Source organism: Hibiscus syriacus, unplaced genomic scaffold (assembly GCF_006381635.1).
Source record: "Hibiscus syriacus cultivar Baekdansim isolate YM2019G1 unplaced genomic scaffold, ASM638163v2 tig00110123_pilon, whole genome shotgun sequence".
Taxonomy (NCBI): Eukaryota; Viridiplantae; Streptophyta; class Magnoliopsida; order Malvales; family Malvaceae; genus Hibiscus; species Hibiscus syriacus.
The window spans coordinates 1,738,519-1,753,841 of record NW_024062599.1 but is presented as its reverse complement, the minus strand read 5'-3'; the positions used below and the strand labels follow the sequence as shown (position 1 = coordinate 1,753,841).

Genomic DNA, 15,323 nt, shown 5'->3' with positions numbered 1-15,323 from the left:
TTGAAAAGAATGAGTGGATGGGGTAAATGGGTAGGTGGGAAAAAGAAAATGTAAAATGTAAAATTAAATGTGATGTGAAAAGACAATGGAGTGAGAAAAGTAAAAATAAGGAAATAAAATAAAATAAAGAAATAAATCAAAAAGAATATTTTTGATTTTTAATTGCTTTGTCTTTTCCTCCCTTGATAACCGCTCCATATACGGCTTCAATATTGTGGGTCCCCTATAAAACAAAATTATGCATAAAATAAAATAAGAATAAAAATAAAAATAAAGGAAAGAATAAATTTATTATTTATGCATAGTCAAACAAATTCAATGCCATGACATTGAACTTTGGTTTTCAGTTGGGCACACTCCAGCATCGTGCATGTACAACACTGCCTTGTCGCGCAGAGGTGGAACTCCATTGTAACCTTTCAGACGCTAGTCATTAACTTTGAAGATCATATATGTTCTTGATGTCAACAGCTCTATGGGGATAAACATAATCCACCTCAAATGGTCCTGACCATCAAGATTTAAGCTTCCCAGGAAAAAGTTAAGTCTAGAATTGTAAAGCAATACTTGTTGGTCAATATGAAAATGTCGTGGCATCAGTTTTTTGTCGTGCCACTTCTTGGTTTTTCCTTGTATATACGCGTATTTTCATATGCTTGTGTTCTAAACTCTTACATTTCATTAAGTTCCAGTAATATCTGCTCCCCAGCTAACTGGGAATCAAAATTCAATTGTTTAATGGCCCAATACGCCTTATGTTTGAGCGCGATCGAGAGATAACATGCCTTCCCATACACTAACTTTAATAGTGACATGCCCATAGAAGTTTTGAACGCTGTTCTATATGCCCAGAGTGCTTCATTTAACTTTGGTGACCAATCCTTCCCTTGGGTTCATCACTTTTTCTAAAATATGCTTGATCTCGCGATTATATATCTCAGCTTGACCATTTGTCAGTGGATGATATTCTGTGGCAATCTTATGATGAACTCCATATCTCCTTAGTGTCTTGGCAATCAACTTGTTATCAAAGTGAGTTCCCTCAACACTAATGATGGCTCGAGGTACTTCAAACTGAGAGAAAATATTCTTGTGTAAAAACTTGATTACGGTTTTAGAGTCATTCTTTGATGTCGCTATTACTTATACTCACTTGGATACATAATCCATAGCAAGCAAGATGTATAGATCACCTCCATAATATGGGAATGGTCCCATGAAATCGATGCCCTAAACATCAAACATCTCTATTTCCAAAATACCTTGCACTGGCATTTCACGTCGTCTAGATATGTTTCCAGTGCGTTGGCATCGATCATAAGATTCGTAAAATGTATGAGCATCTATGAACAGAGTTGGCCAATAAAAGCTTGATTGCGGGACCTTGGAAGCAGTCCTTGCTCCTTCAAAATGGCCTCCACTTGGGGCCGTATGACAATGATATAAAATGTCACTTTGCTCCTCTTCAGGTACACATCGTCTAATGAGCTTATCAGCACAACACTTGAACAAATATGGCTCGTCCCAAAAATAATACCTTGCATTGTGCTTGAATTTCGTTTTTCTCTGGCTGTTCAAATCAAAAGAAAGTATTCCACTAACAAGAAAATTAACAAGGTCAGTGCACCACGGGATTGTTGTGGCATATAAAATATTCTCATCAGGAAATTCCTCTTGAATGTTTACAGTGTCATGGCATTCAAAATTGTTTTCTAGCCTAGATAAATGATCAACAACTTGGTTCTCAGTACATTTTCTATCTACACCTCTAAGTCGAATTATTGGAAAAGTAAAATCCACTTAATAAGTCTAGGCTTTGCATCCATTTTGTTCACTAAGTATTTTATAGCCGAGTAATCAGTGTGAACAATAACTTTAGTGCATATTAGGTATGGTCTAAATTTATTAAAATAAAATACCACAACAAGTAATTCTTTCTCAGTGGTGGTGTAGTTCAATTGTGCTTTATTCAAGGTACGGCTAGAATAATATATAACATGAAAAAGTTTACCTCGGCGTTACCCTAAAACAGCTCCTACAGCATAATCGCTTGCAGCACACATCAACTCAAATGGTGATGTCCAATCGATAGGGAGTACAATATGTGCTGAGATCAATCGTTGTTTCAACTCAGTGAATTATGTCATGGCATAACTCATCAAACATAAAGGGTTGGTTTTGTTAAAGCAATGTGCACAAGGGATTAGAAATCTTGGAGAAGTCCTTGATAAATCTTCTATAAAATCCAGCGTGTCCAATGAAACTCCTTATACCCTTGACCGAAGTTGGTGGTGGCAATTTTTCAGTTACTTCAATTTTCGTTTTTTCTACCTCAATGCCCTTGTGAGATATTTTGTGGCCTAACACAATGCCTTCAGTCACCACGAAGTAACATTTCTCCCAATTTAAAACTAAATCATCTTCCTCACATCTTTTGAGAACTTTTACCAAATTGTCGAGGCATCGCTCGAAGTTATCTCTAGAAACAGAGAAGTCATCCATGAATATCTCAAGGAAATCCTCAACCATGTCCTAAAATATAGTTTGCATGAATATCTCAAGAAAAGTGCCATAGGGAAAAGTAAATGTAGTCTTCTTCTGGTCCTCTGGTGTGATGGAAATTTGATTGTACCTTGAGTACCCATATAAAAAGCAATAGAATGCTTTGTCTGCCAATCGATCCAACATTTGGTCGATGAAAGGTAGAGGAAAATGGTTCTTCTTTATAGCTTTGTTGAGCTTACGGTAATCCATACATATCATCCATCTAGTAACAGTGCGAGTGGGTAATATCTCATTATCCTCATTTGTAACCACAGTCGTGCCTCCTTTCTTCGGCACACATTGGACAGGACTCACCCATGAGTTATTCGATATAGGGTAAATCACTCTAGCATCAAGCCATTTCAGAATTTCTTTCATTATCACTTTCTTAATAATAGGGTTGAGACTTCTTTGTGGTTCTATCGAGTTGTCGTGGCATTCCTCTAGCATAATCTTATGCATGCAAATTGTGGGATTAATTCCTTTCAAATCAGCCATGGTCCAACCAAGTGTTTTCTTATGTTGCATCAAAACACTTAACAAACTTTACTCTTGGTTAGTGGTAAGGTTAGAGTAAATAATCACTAGTAAAGTATTTTCGATACCTAAGTAAACATATTTAAGATGCCCTGACAAGGGTTTAAGCTCTAGGGTAGGTGCATGCAATAATGATGGTTTAGGAGTAATAAATTCATCAAAATTCAAAGGTTCAAAATTCATACCTGATCTAGCTATTAGTAAGCTAGATTGCTCCTCCAAAATTAGGAAGTTTTCATGCTCCTATAAGCTTTCATCATCCATCAAATATTCCTTGTATGCTAGCTGAATAAAATTGTTCTGAAAAATTATTCAGTTTCTTCTTCAATCAATGAGCTCAGTTCATAAATGCCTTGGCATTATTCAGTGTCATCAACATACTTGAAGTACGAAACACATTAACATTCACACACTGATCAACCACTCTCATGGTGAGTTCAGCTTTTTCACAATCTATCAAAATACAACTAGTGGCTAAGAAAGGTCTACCTAGAATGATAGGTGCCTTGGTATCAACTTCACAATCAAGAATAAGGAAGTCGACTGGAAACACAAATTTATCCACCCTTACTATGTCATCCTCGACTCTCCTTTCAGGTTTAACATGGGATCAGTCAGCAAGTTGTAAAATAACCGAGGTGGGTCTCGTATCTCCTATGCCAAGCTTCAAGAATATAGATTTTGGCATTAAGTTTACACTTGAACTGAGATCACATAGTGCCTTTCCAACGAAATTAGCTCCTATAGAACAGGGAATAATGAAGTTGGCCGGATCATTTTGCTTTGGTGGCAACTTACTCAATGAAGAACAAAATTCTTGCTGTGGCAACTGTCTCATACTTCTCTACTTTCCTCTTCTTGGTGCAAATTTACTTAAGAAATTTGGAATATGTCGGCATCTGTTTGATAGCTTCCAAGGGAGGTATGTTAATATAGAGCTGATCAAGAATGTCCGCAAACTTCTTAAACTAAACCTCATCATTATGTTTTTTCATTCTTTGCGGAAAGGGTGGTGGGGGTCTAGCTTTCTTAACTACATGAGTAGGAATTGCTTTTACCTTGGCATCAGAATTTTGTTCCTCAGCAGACTCACTAGTAGAATCGTCCTCCTTTTCCTTCTCGAAAATGATATCATTATGTAATTCAGCTTCAACCTCTTCAGTAGTGGGGGTAGAATCATCATGTTGTTTCCCACCAACCTTGACTTTTTGGTTAATTTATATTCCACTCCTAAGAGTTAACACGTTATAATACTCTTTTTCATGCATTTTAGTGACTTCAATGTCACTTGGAAAATGTCCTTGCTGACGTTCTTGCAATGCCACAGAAAAGTGACCAACTTGAGCTTTCAAAGCTCTCAAAGACGAACTATGTCTTTGAAGTAAGGCGCCTTGGCTATGAAGTAAAGCTCCTTGATTATTAATTAAAGTAGAATGGTCTTACAACATTGTCTTCGTGGTAGATATAAAATCTTGAATTGTAGCTTTCAATGAAATAATGCTCATTGAAGATGAAGCTCATTTGTTGGTATTATTCCATGGCATAGCATTTTGGTAGCCTTGAGATTCATTGTGATTTGTTGCCAAGTGGATTGACTAGCATTGTGGGCTCCTTGATTTCCCCATGAGAAATTGGGATCTGACGACATCATGCATTATAAGTGTTAGAATAGGGATTATTATTACCTCGATTGAAATTACCTACAAAGTTGATAGACTCATGGTTGGTTGGACATTCTCTCTTGTGGTTATTGCCTTGGCATAACAGACATGGCGAGCTAGCTGCTTCACTTCCTTTACCTCAGTTGAGCATTATAAATTTTTCATCATATTAGTAATAGTTGAGAGTTGAGCTGACACCGAGTCGTTGGTTTCTAACTCGAATGTTCCAGGTGTTGTCCTCCCACTACCAAGCCTTGAGGAAGAAAATTGATAATCATTATTGGCAATCCTATCCAAAATAGCAAACGCCTCAGTAGATGATTTATCCAGCAATGTTTCATTTGCTGAGGCATCAAGCACCATCCTCGTGGGTGCATTGACTCCATTATAAAACATAACTACTTGGTCCAATCGTGAAAACCATGATTTGAACACTTTTGAAGCAAACTCTTGTAACGATCCCAACACTCATACTAGATTCGTCCCAACACCTTAGCTGAGTGTTCATGTTCTGTGGGTTATATCTCAATAAGAAGCTCTTGCAAAGATCGGCCCATGACTCCATCGAACCGGATGGAACACCACTCAACCAAGCCCTTGCTCAATCACGCAAAAAATATGGAAACAACTTTAATTTTAGCACATCCTCGTGCACTCCTTCTTGGCGAAAAGTGTAATACCCCAAATATAAGGTCGGTGACCATAGTGAAAGGATTAAAAATTATGGTGGGTTAATTTGAATAAATTGAAAAGTTTAGGGAAATAATTTAGGAAATTGTGTTTGAGACTTATTAGAAAGTATGAAAGAATGGAGGGGTATTATGGTTCTTTAAAGGAAAATGAATTTATTATTCATTTTATTAATGGTTAAATAAAGAAAAAGATTATAAGTCTGGGTATAGTTCTCTACTCTTCATCTTCCTCCCATCGTCTCGTGCCCCTCATAGCCAAGATCGTAATCAAGCTCCTGAATCAAGCAAGAAAAGGGTAAGGATAAAGTTTTCGAATAATCAGACATCAATAAGTCATAATAGTGAGGCTTACCAGGTGAGTGCATTTTTATGTACTTATATGTTGTGATAGTCATAGATGCATGTTATGTAATGTATATGTTGCAATTTCCGTATTGGCACTATGTTTGTAACCTCACGATATTCATAATAAGTTTATGAATTTTCGTGTTGACACTATTTGTGCAACCTCACGAAATTCATAATAAGTTTATGAATTTTCGTATTGGCACTATGTGTGCAACTTCACGAAATTCATAATGAGTTTATGAATTTTCGTATTGGCACTAGGTGTACAACCTCACGAAATTCATAATGAGTTTATGAATTTTCGTATTGGCATTATGTGTGCAACCTCACAAAATTCATAATGAGTTTATGAATTTCCGTATTGGCACTATGTGTGCAACCTCACGAAATTCATAATGAGTTTATGAATTTCCGTATTGGCACTGTGTGTGCAATCCCACGAAATTCATAATGAGTTTATGAATTTCCGTATTTGCACTATGTGTGCAACCCAATGTAATTCATAATAAATTTGTGAATTACCGTATCGACACTATGTGTGCAAAACCATGGAATTTATAATGAGTTATAATATCCAATTCATAGTTTGATAGTTATGATATACTAATGTTTTAAAAATTCACCTCATTGTTATTATGTCTCACTAAGTGATTATTTAGCGTGTGTTGATTTCATGCGTAGGTATTAGTACGAGCAGAGTAAGGATTGCATCTGACATCACAAATCAAGGGTCGCCTTATCAATAACTGTACGAACACTATGTCTACTTTTGATGTTGTTCGCTGGCATGTATAGTCTTATGAAAATGCTCTAAAAAATATTTGACTTATGATGATGTAAAATTTAGTATGTTCGAACTTTAAGATTTGTTTACATGCTATAAGTTAATGAACATTTTATTATTATTAAAATAAAATGTTTTATGATTAGAAACAAAATTTTACTGGTTTTTCAAAAGAAGAAAGTTTTAAAAGTTATGTGACATATGTGACTCGTGTACGGAAACATATACGATAATTGGGTGCTACAAATGTGCTCTTCAAGTTATGAGTTAAAAACATATTTTAACTACTATCTTGAGAGGAAGTGTTGAAGAGCTAAATAATTAGTTAATTATTGTTAATTAATTAATTTAATAAAACAATGAAAATGGCACATTACCATCAATCCTTTCCCATGTATAGGAAATATCATCATTGCTCCCAACAATTCTTTTCAACCTTAGAAATCTGAGCTTCTAAGATATTCCCTCTCTTCCATTTTTCTTTTGCTTTCAATTTCTTCTTCATCGTCGTCATGAATTCATCATCTCCAGTTATAAACCTCATTTTCTTCTCTACAAACCTCATTTCCCCCCCAATGGATGATCCATCTTCAACAAGCTCCGTTAATGGATTCTACACTTTCCTCACTTGTGGCTTAGAAGATCTTTAACGAGTTTATCTCTCTAATAACTTCATGTCAATCCAATTCCTTCAAAGGGTCCCTTTCCCTTCTCAGATCTTTCCATTTTCAGCTACTTGTTCAAAAACTTCATCTCCCCGTTGGCGATAAGTGGTTTGATGAATACATGGATGAAAGTTCAAAGCTTTGGGAAGCTTGTCATGTTCTTAACTCAGGGATTTTCGGGATGGAAACTTATTACTCTTCTAGTTTCAACATAATTTCTTCTCTTGATCAAAGATATAATCCCCAACTTTCCAGACAGGTTAACTACTTGAAATTTTTAAAGCTTTTTCCTTTTTTGTTTATAATTTCATTGAAGTTCATGGTGTGGCAACATGTGATCAAGGCAATTTCAAGGTACCGGAGAGAAGCTATGGGATTGGAGGAAAAAAAATGGCGTTCATGGAAATGAGAATCCAACCACTTTGGTTAAAGTTGAAGGAGAAAGTTTCGATGAAATCGAAGCAAGATGGGTTCAAGGGTTTAGAGGAATTCTATACTCAATAAGGAATGTGAGCTCATTGTTTTTGATGATGTTGCTCTACAGGGCAGTCCATTGTTGCCAAGAGTCGAGCTTTTTATCGATGGTGAGGTTGCAATAGAGGGTGGCGGAGGAGATGAAGAGGAAAGGTGGTGGTGGTGGGATATTGATGTATGAGTTTAGAAGATCAAAGATGGCAATAGAGGAGGTCAGAGGGGAGCTGGAGAGGAAAATTAGTGGTGGTGGTGGTGGTGGTGACGAGTGGAGTGGGAAACATTGAGGGATAAAATGGAGAACTTGAAAAGGTGTTTTGGTGTATTGAGATTTGGGGTTGATAATATTGAAGCCCAACTTGATGATTTCTTTGATGAAATTGTTCAAGGGAGGAAGATGCTTTTGGACTTTTGTAATAACACATAGACGAGAGAATAATATATTAAAATTAAAATTCCTTTGTAGAGGGAATTGTTGAAGGGTTGTATCTTTTAACCCTTCCTCTACCTTCTTCTAATATATACATTTTTTTATTTTATTGGCATGCATTGATTGTTTCTACCATGGAGGTTGTAGTTTTTTTTCTCTCTTCATTCATATAACATAGATAGGAGCAAAACAGAGTACTTTGGCCTTCAAAAATCAGTTTAAGACCAAAATGAACTATAGGAGTAATTTGGGTAAAGTACACAAATGTTCCCCCAAGAGCTTTGTTTTATCGAGTCTCTCAGCTATTTAAAGTTATAAAATGATCTCTCAATTATAAGGCATTGTTTTGTTGAGTCTTTCAATTATTAAAAGTTATAAATTAGTCACATGATTATTCATATATTCCAAACTCGTACTTTTTCATTAAAAAAAATCGGCAACCATCTGAATTGGATGTTAACCTATTCATCGGGGATATTTAAAAATTGAGCTCAGAATTGTTTGAGTTGTATTTTATAGATCTAATCTCTGTTTACATTATGTCAATGAGCTAGTGCTTGAAACATTATACCGTCAAGCTAGTGCTTGAAAGCAACTACGATGCCAGTAGACACCATTAAAATAATGATTTTATCACATCTCAGTCAGCAGGTTAACATCCAGCTCAAACAATTATCAGTTTTTTTAATCAGAAAGGACAAGTTTAGAACATATGAATAGTTGAATGACCATTTTGTAACTTTTAATGGTCAAGAGACTCAACAAAGCAACATCTTAGAGTCGATAGATCATTTTATAATTTTTAATAGTATGAAGACTCAACAAAGCATCTCTCTCTGATTGAGGGACAATTTTATAACTTTTAATAGTTTGGAAACTCAACAAAGCATCCCCTATAATTGGGGGGCCATTTGTGTTATTTACCTAAGTAATTTTTCATGCAAAACCTCCTATTATGTTTTTGTGTACCCTACATTCTACAAGAGAAAAAAACGTTAGGGTTTTTTTACCTTTTTTTCGTAGTTTATGATAGTTACAATTTAATAATGTTTCTAATTAATAAAATTCAAATTTAAGATTTGACTTAATATATATGAATCCCTGACGAATTGACCTAGTTGGCATGGTTGAATTGGATTAAGAGTAAATATATTTGGTTACTGAATTATAAGATAACATATTCTTTATGTATTTTATATTAGGAAAAGGAATGTAAGAGAACGGCTGGAGTAGGTGTTGAAGTAAATGAGAAAATGAAATATTGTAGAGGTAAAAAGGACAGTTGTGTCGGTTTAGGCTATGATAGTCCCCCATATCTGGAACTGCTATGATGTCTGGTAGTTTCAAATAAACATTTGAAAGCAATCCACTTTTCATCATTAAAAAGCTGCTGATTGTCCCCTTCTCAATCCTCTTGCTTTTTTGTTTTAGTTTTTGTTCTGTTGTCAATTTGTTTGTTTATGGGGGAATTTTAAAACTAAAAAATGGGATACTTTCTCAACACACATGTTCAACTGTCTCGTGCTTTTCGTCCCTTCCAAGGGTGTTTCCCTGAATAAAAACTGCTCACACACACCAAGATTCAAGGCATGAAATAATAACGGAACCTACAAATCAATACATGGCAGACATAAAATCAAAGCAGTGACTGATTCAAATGAAAAACAAACCAAAATCATTCTTATCTTTTGTTAAACTGAGTTCAACATCACGCCGAGCCAGCCACCCAAATCATGTCTTCTTCATTTAACTTTATTTCTACTTTCCCTTTAAAACTAAAGCTTTTCAGCTTTTGTTTCCTCTTCACTATAATTAGACATTAACAAAAATAATTAAAAAAGACATGATTCTTCTTCCAACAGCAGCAACACACAAACTTGGTATTTTAAATAATACATTTGTCACTCAACAACTGTTTAATACTTTTCTAAACAGTAAAAATGCCAAATATGGAAACAAGTCTGACTGAACTTCTGTTGCATATGAATATTATTACAACCTTTTAAAGGAGAAGACTCTTTTATAACTTTTTACAGAATGTTTTTTTTTTTGTAAGCATATGCAGAACTGTTTGACCTGGTTTATTTATTTTACACACAAGTTCAATGGGGGGACACATGGATGTGTAAAAATAAATTTTGATTACCATAAAAGGTGAGGAAATGCCATCTTATAAATCTTCAAGAATCATATCCAGGCATTGCAAACTGGGCGGCAAATGTCTCAACACGAATACGGAGATCGAAAACATCTTTATTATTGTGAAGGCCCTTAAGAAACTCTTTCTGCGATTTTCCATGATCCCTCTGCACTGAACTAGTGATCTCAGCTGCTGTGTAGAGGAAGTCGGCAATTGTCTCAAAATCAGACTCTAAACAACCTCTTGATGTCATAGCAGGTGTACCTGAGAGAAAATTAGGAAATTAAGGGTTTTGGTGACAATAAAATAAAAGAATCTAGTCAGTGGACCACTGTAAATGAACTAAATTCATGGGGCTAAATAAAAGTATAAAACGTCTATATCTAATACATAGGCATCAACACGAATTCATGATCATATGAGTCCAAAAAAATGTCAATCCCCAATAAAACCATTTTAGTTTGCAGACAAGAAGCAAGAGACATAAGCACAATGTGTGTTCTTTTAAGTTTTAACACCTATGAATATTCAAACCACCTTAGTAGTTATGATACCACTCTAACTTCATGAATTACTCAATTCTAAATATGTTATCACAGTATATAGAACATGTTAGTGCATTTAAAAAAAACTCGTTAATGAAAGTCCAGCACATTTGTTACCAATTGGTTCATTTCACTGATATCATGTAAAAGAAAATGATGTCAGACCACAAAAATGTGCATTACCTAACAGGAAATAAGGCAGAATGTATTGCGACCTATGAAGCTGTCAAAAAGAAAGAAAAAAAATTCTTCAACACAAAATACAAGAATACTTCTTACCAATTCTCACTCCTCCAGGAGAAATAGCACCATTGTCACCAAATATAGCAGTTTTATTCAAAGTGATGTGGCACATCTCACAAACTTTCTCATAGCATTTGCCTGGGAAACAGAATACATAAGTTGTTATTTTTAGAAAGTGTAAGCAACTAAGCATGCATGTGTTAATGTCTGGGAATGCATTATGCCCCGTGAAAATTGAACATATAGGTTTATTATTATTATTATTATTATTATTATTATTATTATTATTATTATTATTATTATTATAAATCATACAAATTAATCAAATAGGTTAAAACTTCATTTTCCTAAGGAAATGTATGGAACAGATATGAAACAATAGTCGTATCTAGTCAAGTGGGCTGGTGAGACGTAGACAAAAGAATTTCTAGCAAATATGGTCAACAACAAGCAATTGGCTTTTTTTTTCTATTTCTCTTGCAATTGTCATGAAAACCGACAGTCTGTAAACTGAAATGTCGCCTTCTATTTTCACTACTCAGATTCTTTAATAATAGTTAATTATTGGCTTTCTAGATTTTTTCTCCAGAAGAATTAACTTACTGCACTCTTTAAATGGAGAACACAGACACATTTTGTTATATGCTTTCCCCTTCTAAAATATAGCCATGAAAAATGGAAAAAAAGAAGCCTAGAATAAGAATGGTAATGAACTACAGTTTTGTCTTTACAAGGGGTTTTTGATAAATTTCAGAATCGATGTCATATTTTGCATCAAGGGAAGGAGCCAGCCCAGTGAAAATGGAAATAAGAAAGCCGTTAAGAAGACTTGGATCACAATTTAGTCTCAAAGTGAAAATATGCAATTTTAATATAATCAAATGATATTACATGAAGGAATAACTTAATTCCAGCAAAAAGAAAATTTAATATGTTAGCATATGTTTTCTCTGCATGTTTGTGATATCGAGCAGGCAAGATAGGAGAACCTGTTAAACCCAGTGTAGTGAGATCCCACAACAACAAGTGGTTGTCAGTGCCCCCCGTAACCAACTTGCATTTTTTCCTCAGCAGAGCAGATGCCAAAGCCTGAGCATTTTTCTTCACTTGTTGCATATACGCTTTGAACTCTGGTGTAGCCACTTGCTTCAATGCTATGGCAAGACCAGCAATGTGATTATTATGAGGGCCCCCTTGTAATGATGCATAAACAGCAAAATTTATCTTTTCCTCAAAATCAAGTGGGTCAGCAGAATAACCATTACTGAGACACATGCCTTGTTTTATTGATTTTGAAACCTTCCTATAAAAGATTATACCTCCCCTTGGGCCTCTTAGACTTTTGTGAGTTGTTGAAGTAACAATATCACAGAAGTCAAATGGACTGGCACATTCCTGTAATGGACAGGGGTGAACATGCTGGTAAGGAAAGCAAAACACAAAATTGCCTTGCATGAAAAAGCAAATGCTGAAAGATTCATCAACATGAGGAGCCATTATATGTCAAAGCCATTAGATTATTTCAAGGATCAAGGCATATGGAATATATTTTAGTTTTGTTTTGGGGTATGAAGGAACAGTTAAACCAGTACCTTGGCACACAATTCAAGCAGTTCAAGCATGAAACTCACACAATTTTTCCTGTTATTTTGTACACAAATGATCCTGCCAAACTAGATTTAAGAAAATTTAAAAGGAAATACACCTTGTGGAAGATCAACAGCCTATTACTTGAATTTCACAAGTATAAGGATCAGCTAGCAAGAGCTACGTATTCAAATGAGCAGTGCTCACCTGAATGTATTCAGAGTATGGCAGGGACACTAAGTATCAAATTCATATGCTTTACCATTAAAATAACAGTCAAAATATTAATTCCACCACTACCAATCAATCTCCCAAAAATCTCTTCTTTTTCAGAAATTACTAGACTCATCCAACCAAAAGAAGAAATGAAAAAAGAAAAGTTTAATCTACATTTATATGTATATAAACTTAATGCATATGTGTTTGACGTATTAACAATTCTAATAAACTCAAAGTTGTAAAGGAAATGTAAAATATGAAAAAAAATTAGAAGATCTATTATTTATGGCTTCTAGTCAGACAGTTCATGATAATATATGATAAATCAGTCTTATCTCACACAACCTTTCAGGTAGGTTTAACCTGGGATCAACTTCACTAAGTTACAAGTGTTATTTGGGCAGGCAAGTTCAAAGGCTGACAGGATTTGTTCTTGCCAAGTCAAAAGCTTAAGCTAGGTCTCAAAAGGGTAAGTAAATCTTTCTCCCCTTTTCCCTTTCCATTCTTTATTAAATGTAAATGCAAGCATGTGTGTTTATGTTGAGATAAGCCACATAGGATTGAATGTTGTGGTGGTTTAATTGCTAGCATATTTGGTAGCCAAATAGAAACACTACTAATCACGTAATTAGTTACTAACAGCAGTGCTACTTGTAAGTTAATCTATGTAGTATTGAAGCAATTAACTCAAGTCTATTACTATCCATAGGAACAAGAAACCTCACCTCAGGGGAAAACCTTTATATTAGAATCAAAACATCAAACCAATAACTAATTTAAACAAGACAATGTTCAAACCTTAGCTGCCACTAGACCACTAATATGAGCCATATCACACATCAACACAGCTCCACATCTATCAGCAATTTGCCTGAACCTTGCATAATCCCACTCCCTAGGATACGAACTGCCACCACAAATGAGAATCTTGGGCCGAAAATCAAGCGCCTTTTCTTCAAGCTTATTATAGTCAATGAACCCTGTTTGTGGATTCACCTTGTAAGGAAAACTCTCAAAAAATATCGAAGCAGCAGATACTTTCTTCCCACTCGGCATATAACATCCATGGCTCATATGCCCTCCAGATGCCGAATCCAATCCCATGATTCGATCACCAGGCAATAAAAGTCCAGTATAAACAGCAAAATTAGCCGAAGTACATGAATAAGGCTGCACATTGACTCCCCATTTCTCGGAATCAAGATCAAAAGCTGCTAATGCACGTTCTTGACATAAGGTTTCGATTTTATCAATATAATGATTGCCCGTATAGTACCTCGCTCCAGGCATTCCTTCAGAGTACTTGTTTGTTAAATGGCTTCCCAAAGCTTCCATCACAGATCGACATACAAAGTTCTCTGAAGCAATAAGTTCAATTCCTAAGTATTGCCTTTGTCTTTCCTTGTCCATGATTTTACTCAATTCAGGATCCGCCTCTTCTAACCGTTGATTCCCCCATGACCTGACCGCGGCTCGTCTTTGGTCCAGGCTGGGATCGGGGGCAAACTGTTTACAAAGACTTAGACCAGGTATAGGATCCCTTTGTCTTTTCACACACATGGACCGCCCCCAAATCCTAATTTCTTCGTCATCTTCGATCCGATTTTTGCGTTTGCCGTTATCTAACCGACGGACACCGTCGAATTTTTCATCGATCAACTGTAACGGAACGGGGGAGACAGAGTAGCGAAAGCCGGCTTCCATTTGAAGCGGAATCGAGTCGTCCGTAACTGAGGATTTAGTAAAACCCGAAGACAGACCCGATTTAGTTTGAAACAAATCCATTGAGAATCCCAAAAAAGGGAAATTTTTGAAGTGTTTGGGGGAACTTTTTCCCGAAGAGCTTAGAACCCTAATAACTATACGCAAAAGCAATCAAATCGAAAATAACGAAGCTTTGGCGGATTCGATTTGGAAGCAAAAACAGAGTTTCCATAGAATATCTCTCCTGCTCCCCCTCTCTCTCTCTCTTTCTCTCTCTCTATATATACACACACACACAAACCCATACACGTATATATATATTTTAAAATTTTAGTGCTTTAAAGCTTGAAAATGGAAATATGTCGTGGACAGGTAAGGAGGGCGATAATTAAAATATAAAGGGATAAACCGAGTTTTAGTCCCTAAATTTAATAAAATTTATCAAATTGGTGCTTACCCTTTTTTGGATCTACATTGGTGCCTGAATTTGAATTTTGTTATCATTTTAATGATGTATTAATTTGATATTTTATGAATATCAGAGTGTATATCATAGAAAAAACTAAAAAAGAAAAGTGGCCAAGTACGTTACGTATACTAATGTGGACTAAAAGAATTAAGAGATTAAATTGAAAAAGAAATCTAAATTTTGGAATAAAATTATTTTTTCCATAAAATTTAAAAATGGCGGGTTTTACCGGTAGGGAGTGTTTGTTGAAGACGACGTGGAGGAATGAAGGTAGATGAGAATGT

General features: G+C 35.4%; 1 protein-coding gene and 1 pseudogene across 2 annotated transcripts; one reads left to right on the top strand and one right to left on the bottom strand.

Moving 5' to 3' along the window:
* Positions 1 to 7,141: 7,141 nt before the first annotated feature.
* On the top strand, positions 7,142 to 8,129 carry LOC120215554 (annotated as a pseudogene).
* A 2,030-nt stretch (positions 8,130 to 10,159) lies between these two features.
* Positions 10,160 to 14,850, bottom strand: LOC120215588 (serine hydroxymethyltransferase 7-like). 2 transcript variants are annotated; one of them, XM_039213231.1, is made up of 4 exons: positions 13,665 to 14,850; positions 12,050 to 12,479; positions 11,097 to 11,198; positions 10,160 to 10,536 (listed from the first exon to the last, which is right to left on the bottom strand). In XM_039213231.1, exons 1-4 carry the CDS (start codon positions 14,649 to 14,651, stop codon positions 10,313 to 10,315), a joined length of 1,743 nt encoding a protein of 580 aa, XP_039069162.1. In that variant the 5' UTR covers positions 14,652 to 14,850; the 3' UTR covers positions 10,160 to 10,312. The 2 variants fall into 2 exon arrangements, with proteins under 2 accessions (XP_039069162.1, XP_039069164.1); XM_039213233.1 differs by having other exon boundaries at positions 12,050 to 12,455.
* Between the last annotated feature and the right edge of the window lie 473 nt (positions 14,851 to 15,323).

Excerpts from the sequence above, each read along its gene's own strand:
- LOC120215588 (XM_039213231.1), bottom strand. The coding sequence starts at position 14,651 with ATGGATTTGTTTCAAACTAAATCGGGTCTGTCTTCGGGTTTTACTAAA. Across the intron at positions 12,480-13,664 it reads GTGGTCTAGTGGCAGCTAAG|CATGTTCACCCCTGTCCATT; the intron begins GTTTGAACATTG and ends TTTCCTTACCAG. Across the intron at positions 11,199-12,049 it reads CACTACACTGGGTTTAACAG|GCAAATGCTATGAGAAAGTT; the intron begins GTTCTCCTATCT and ends TCTGTTTCCCAG.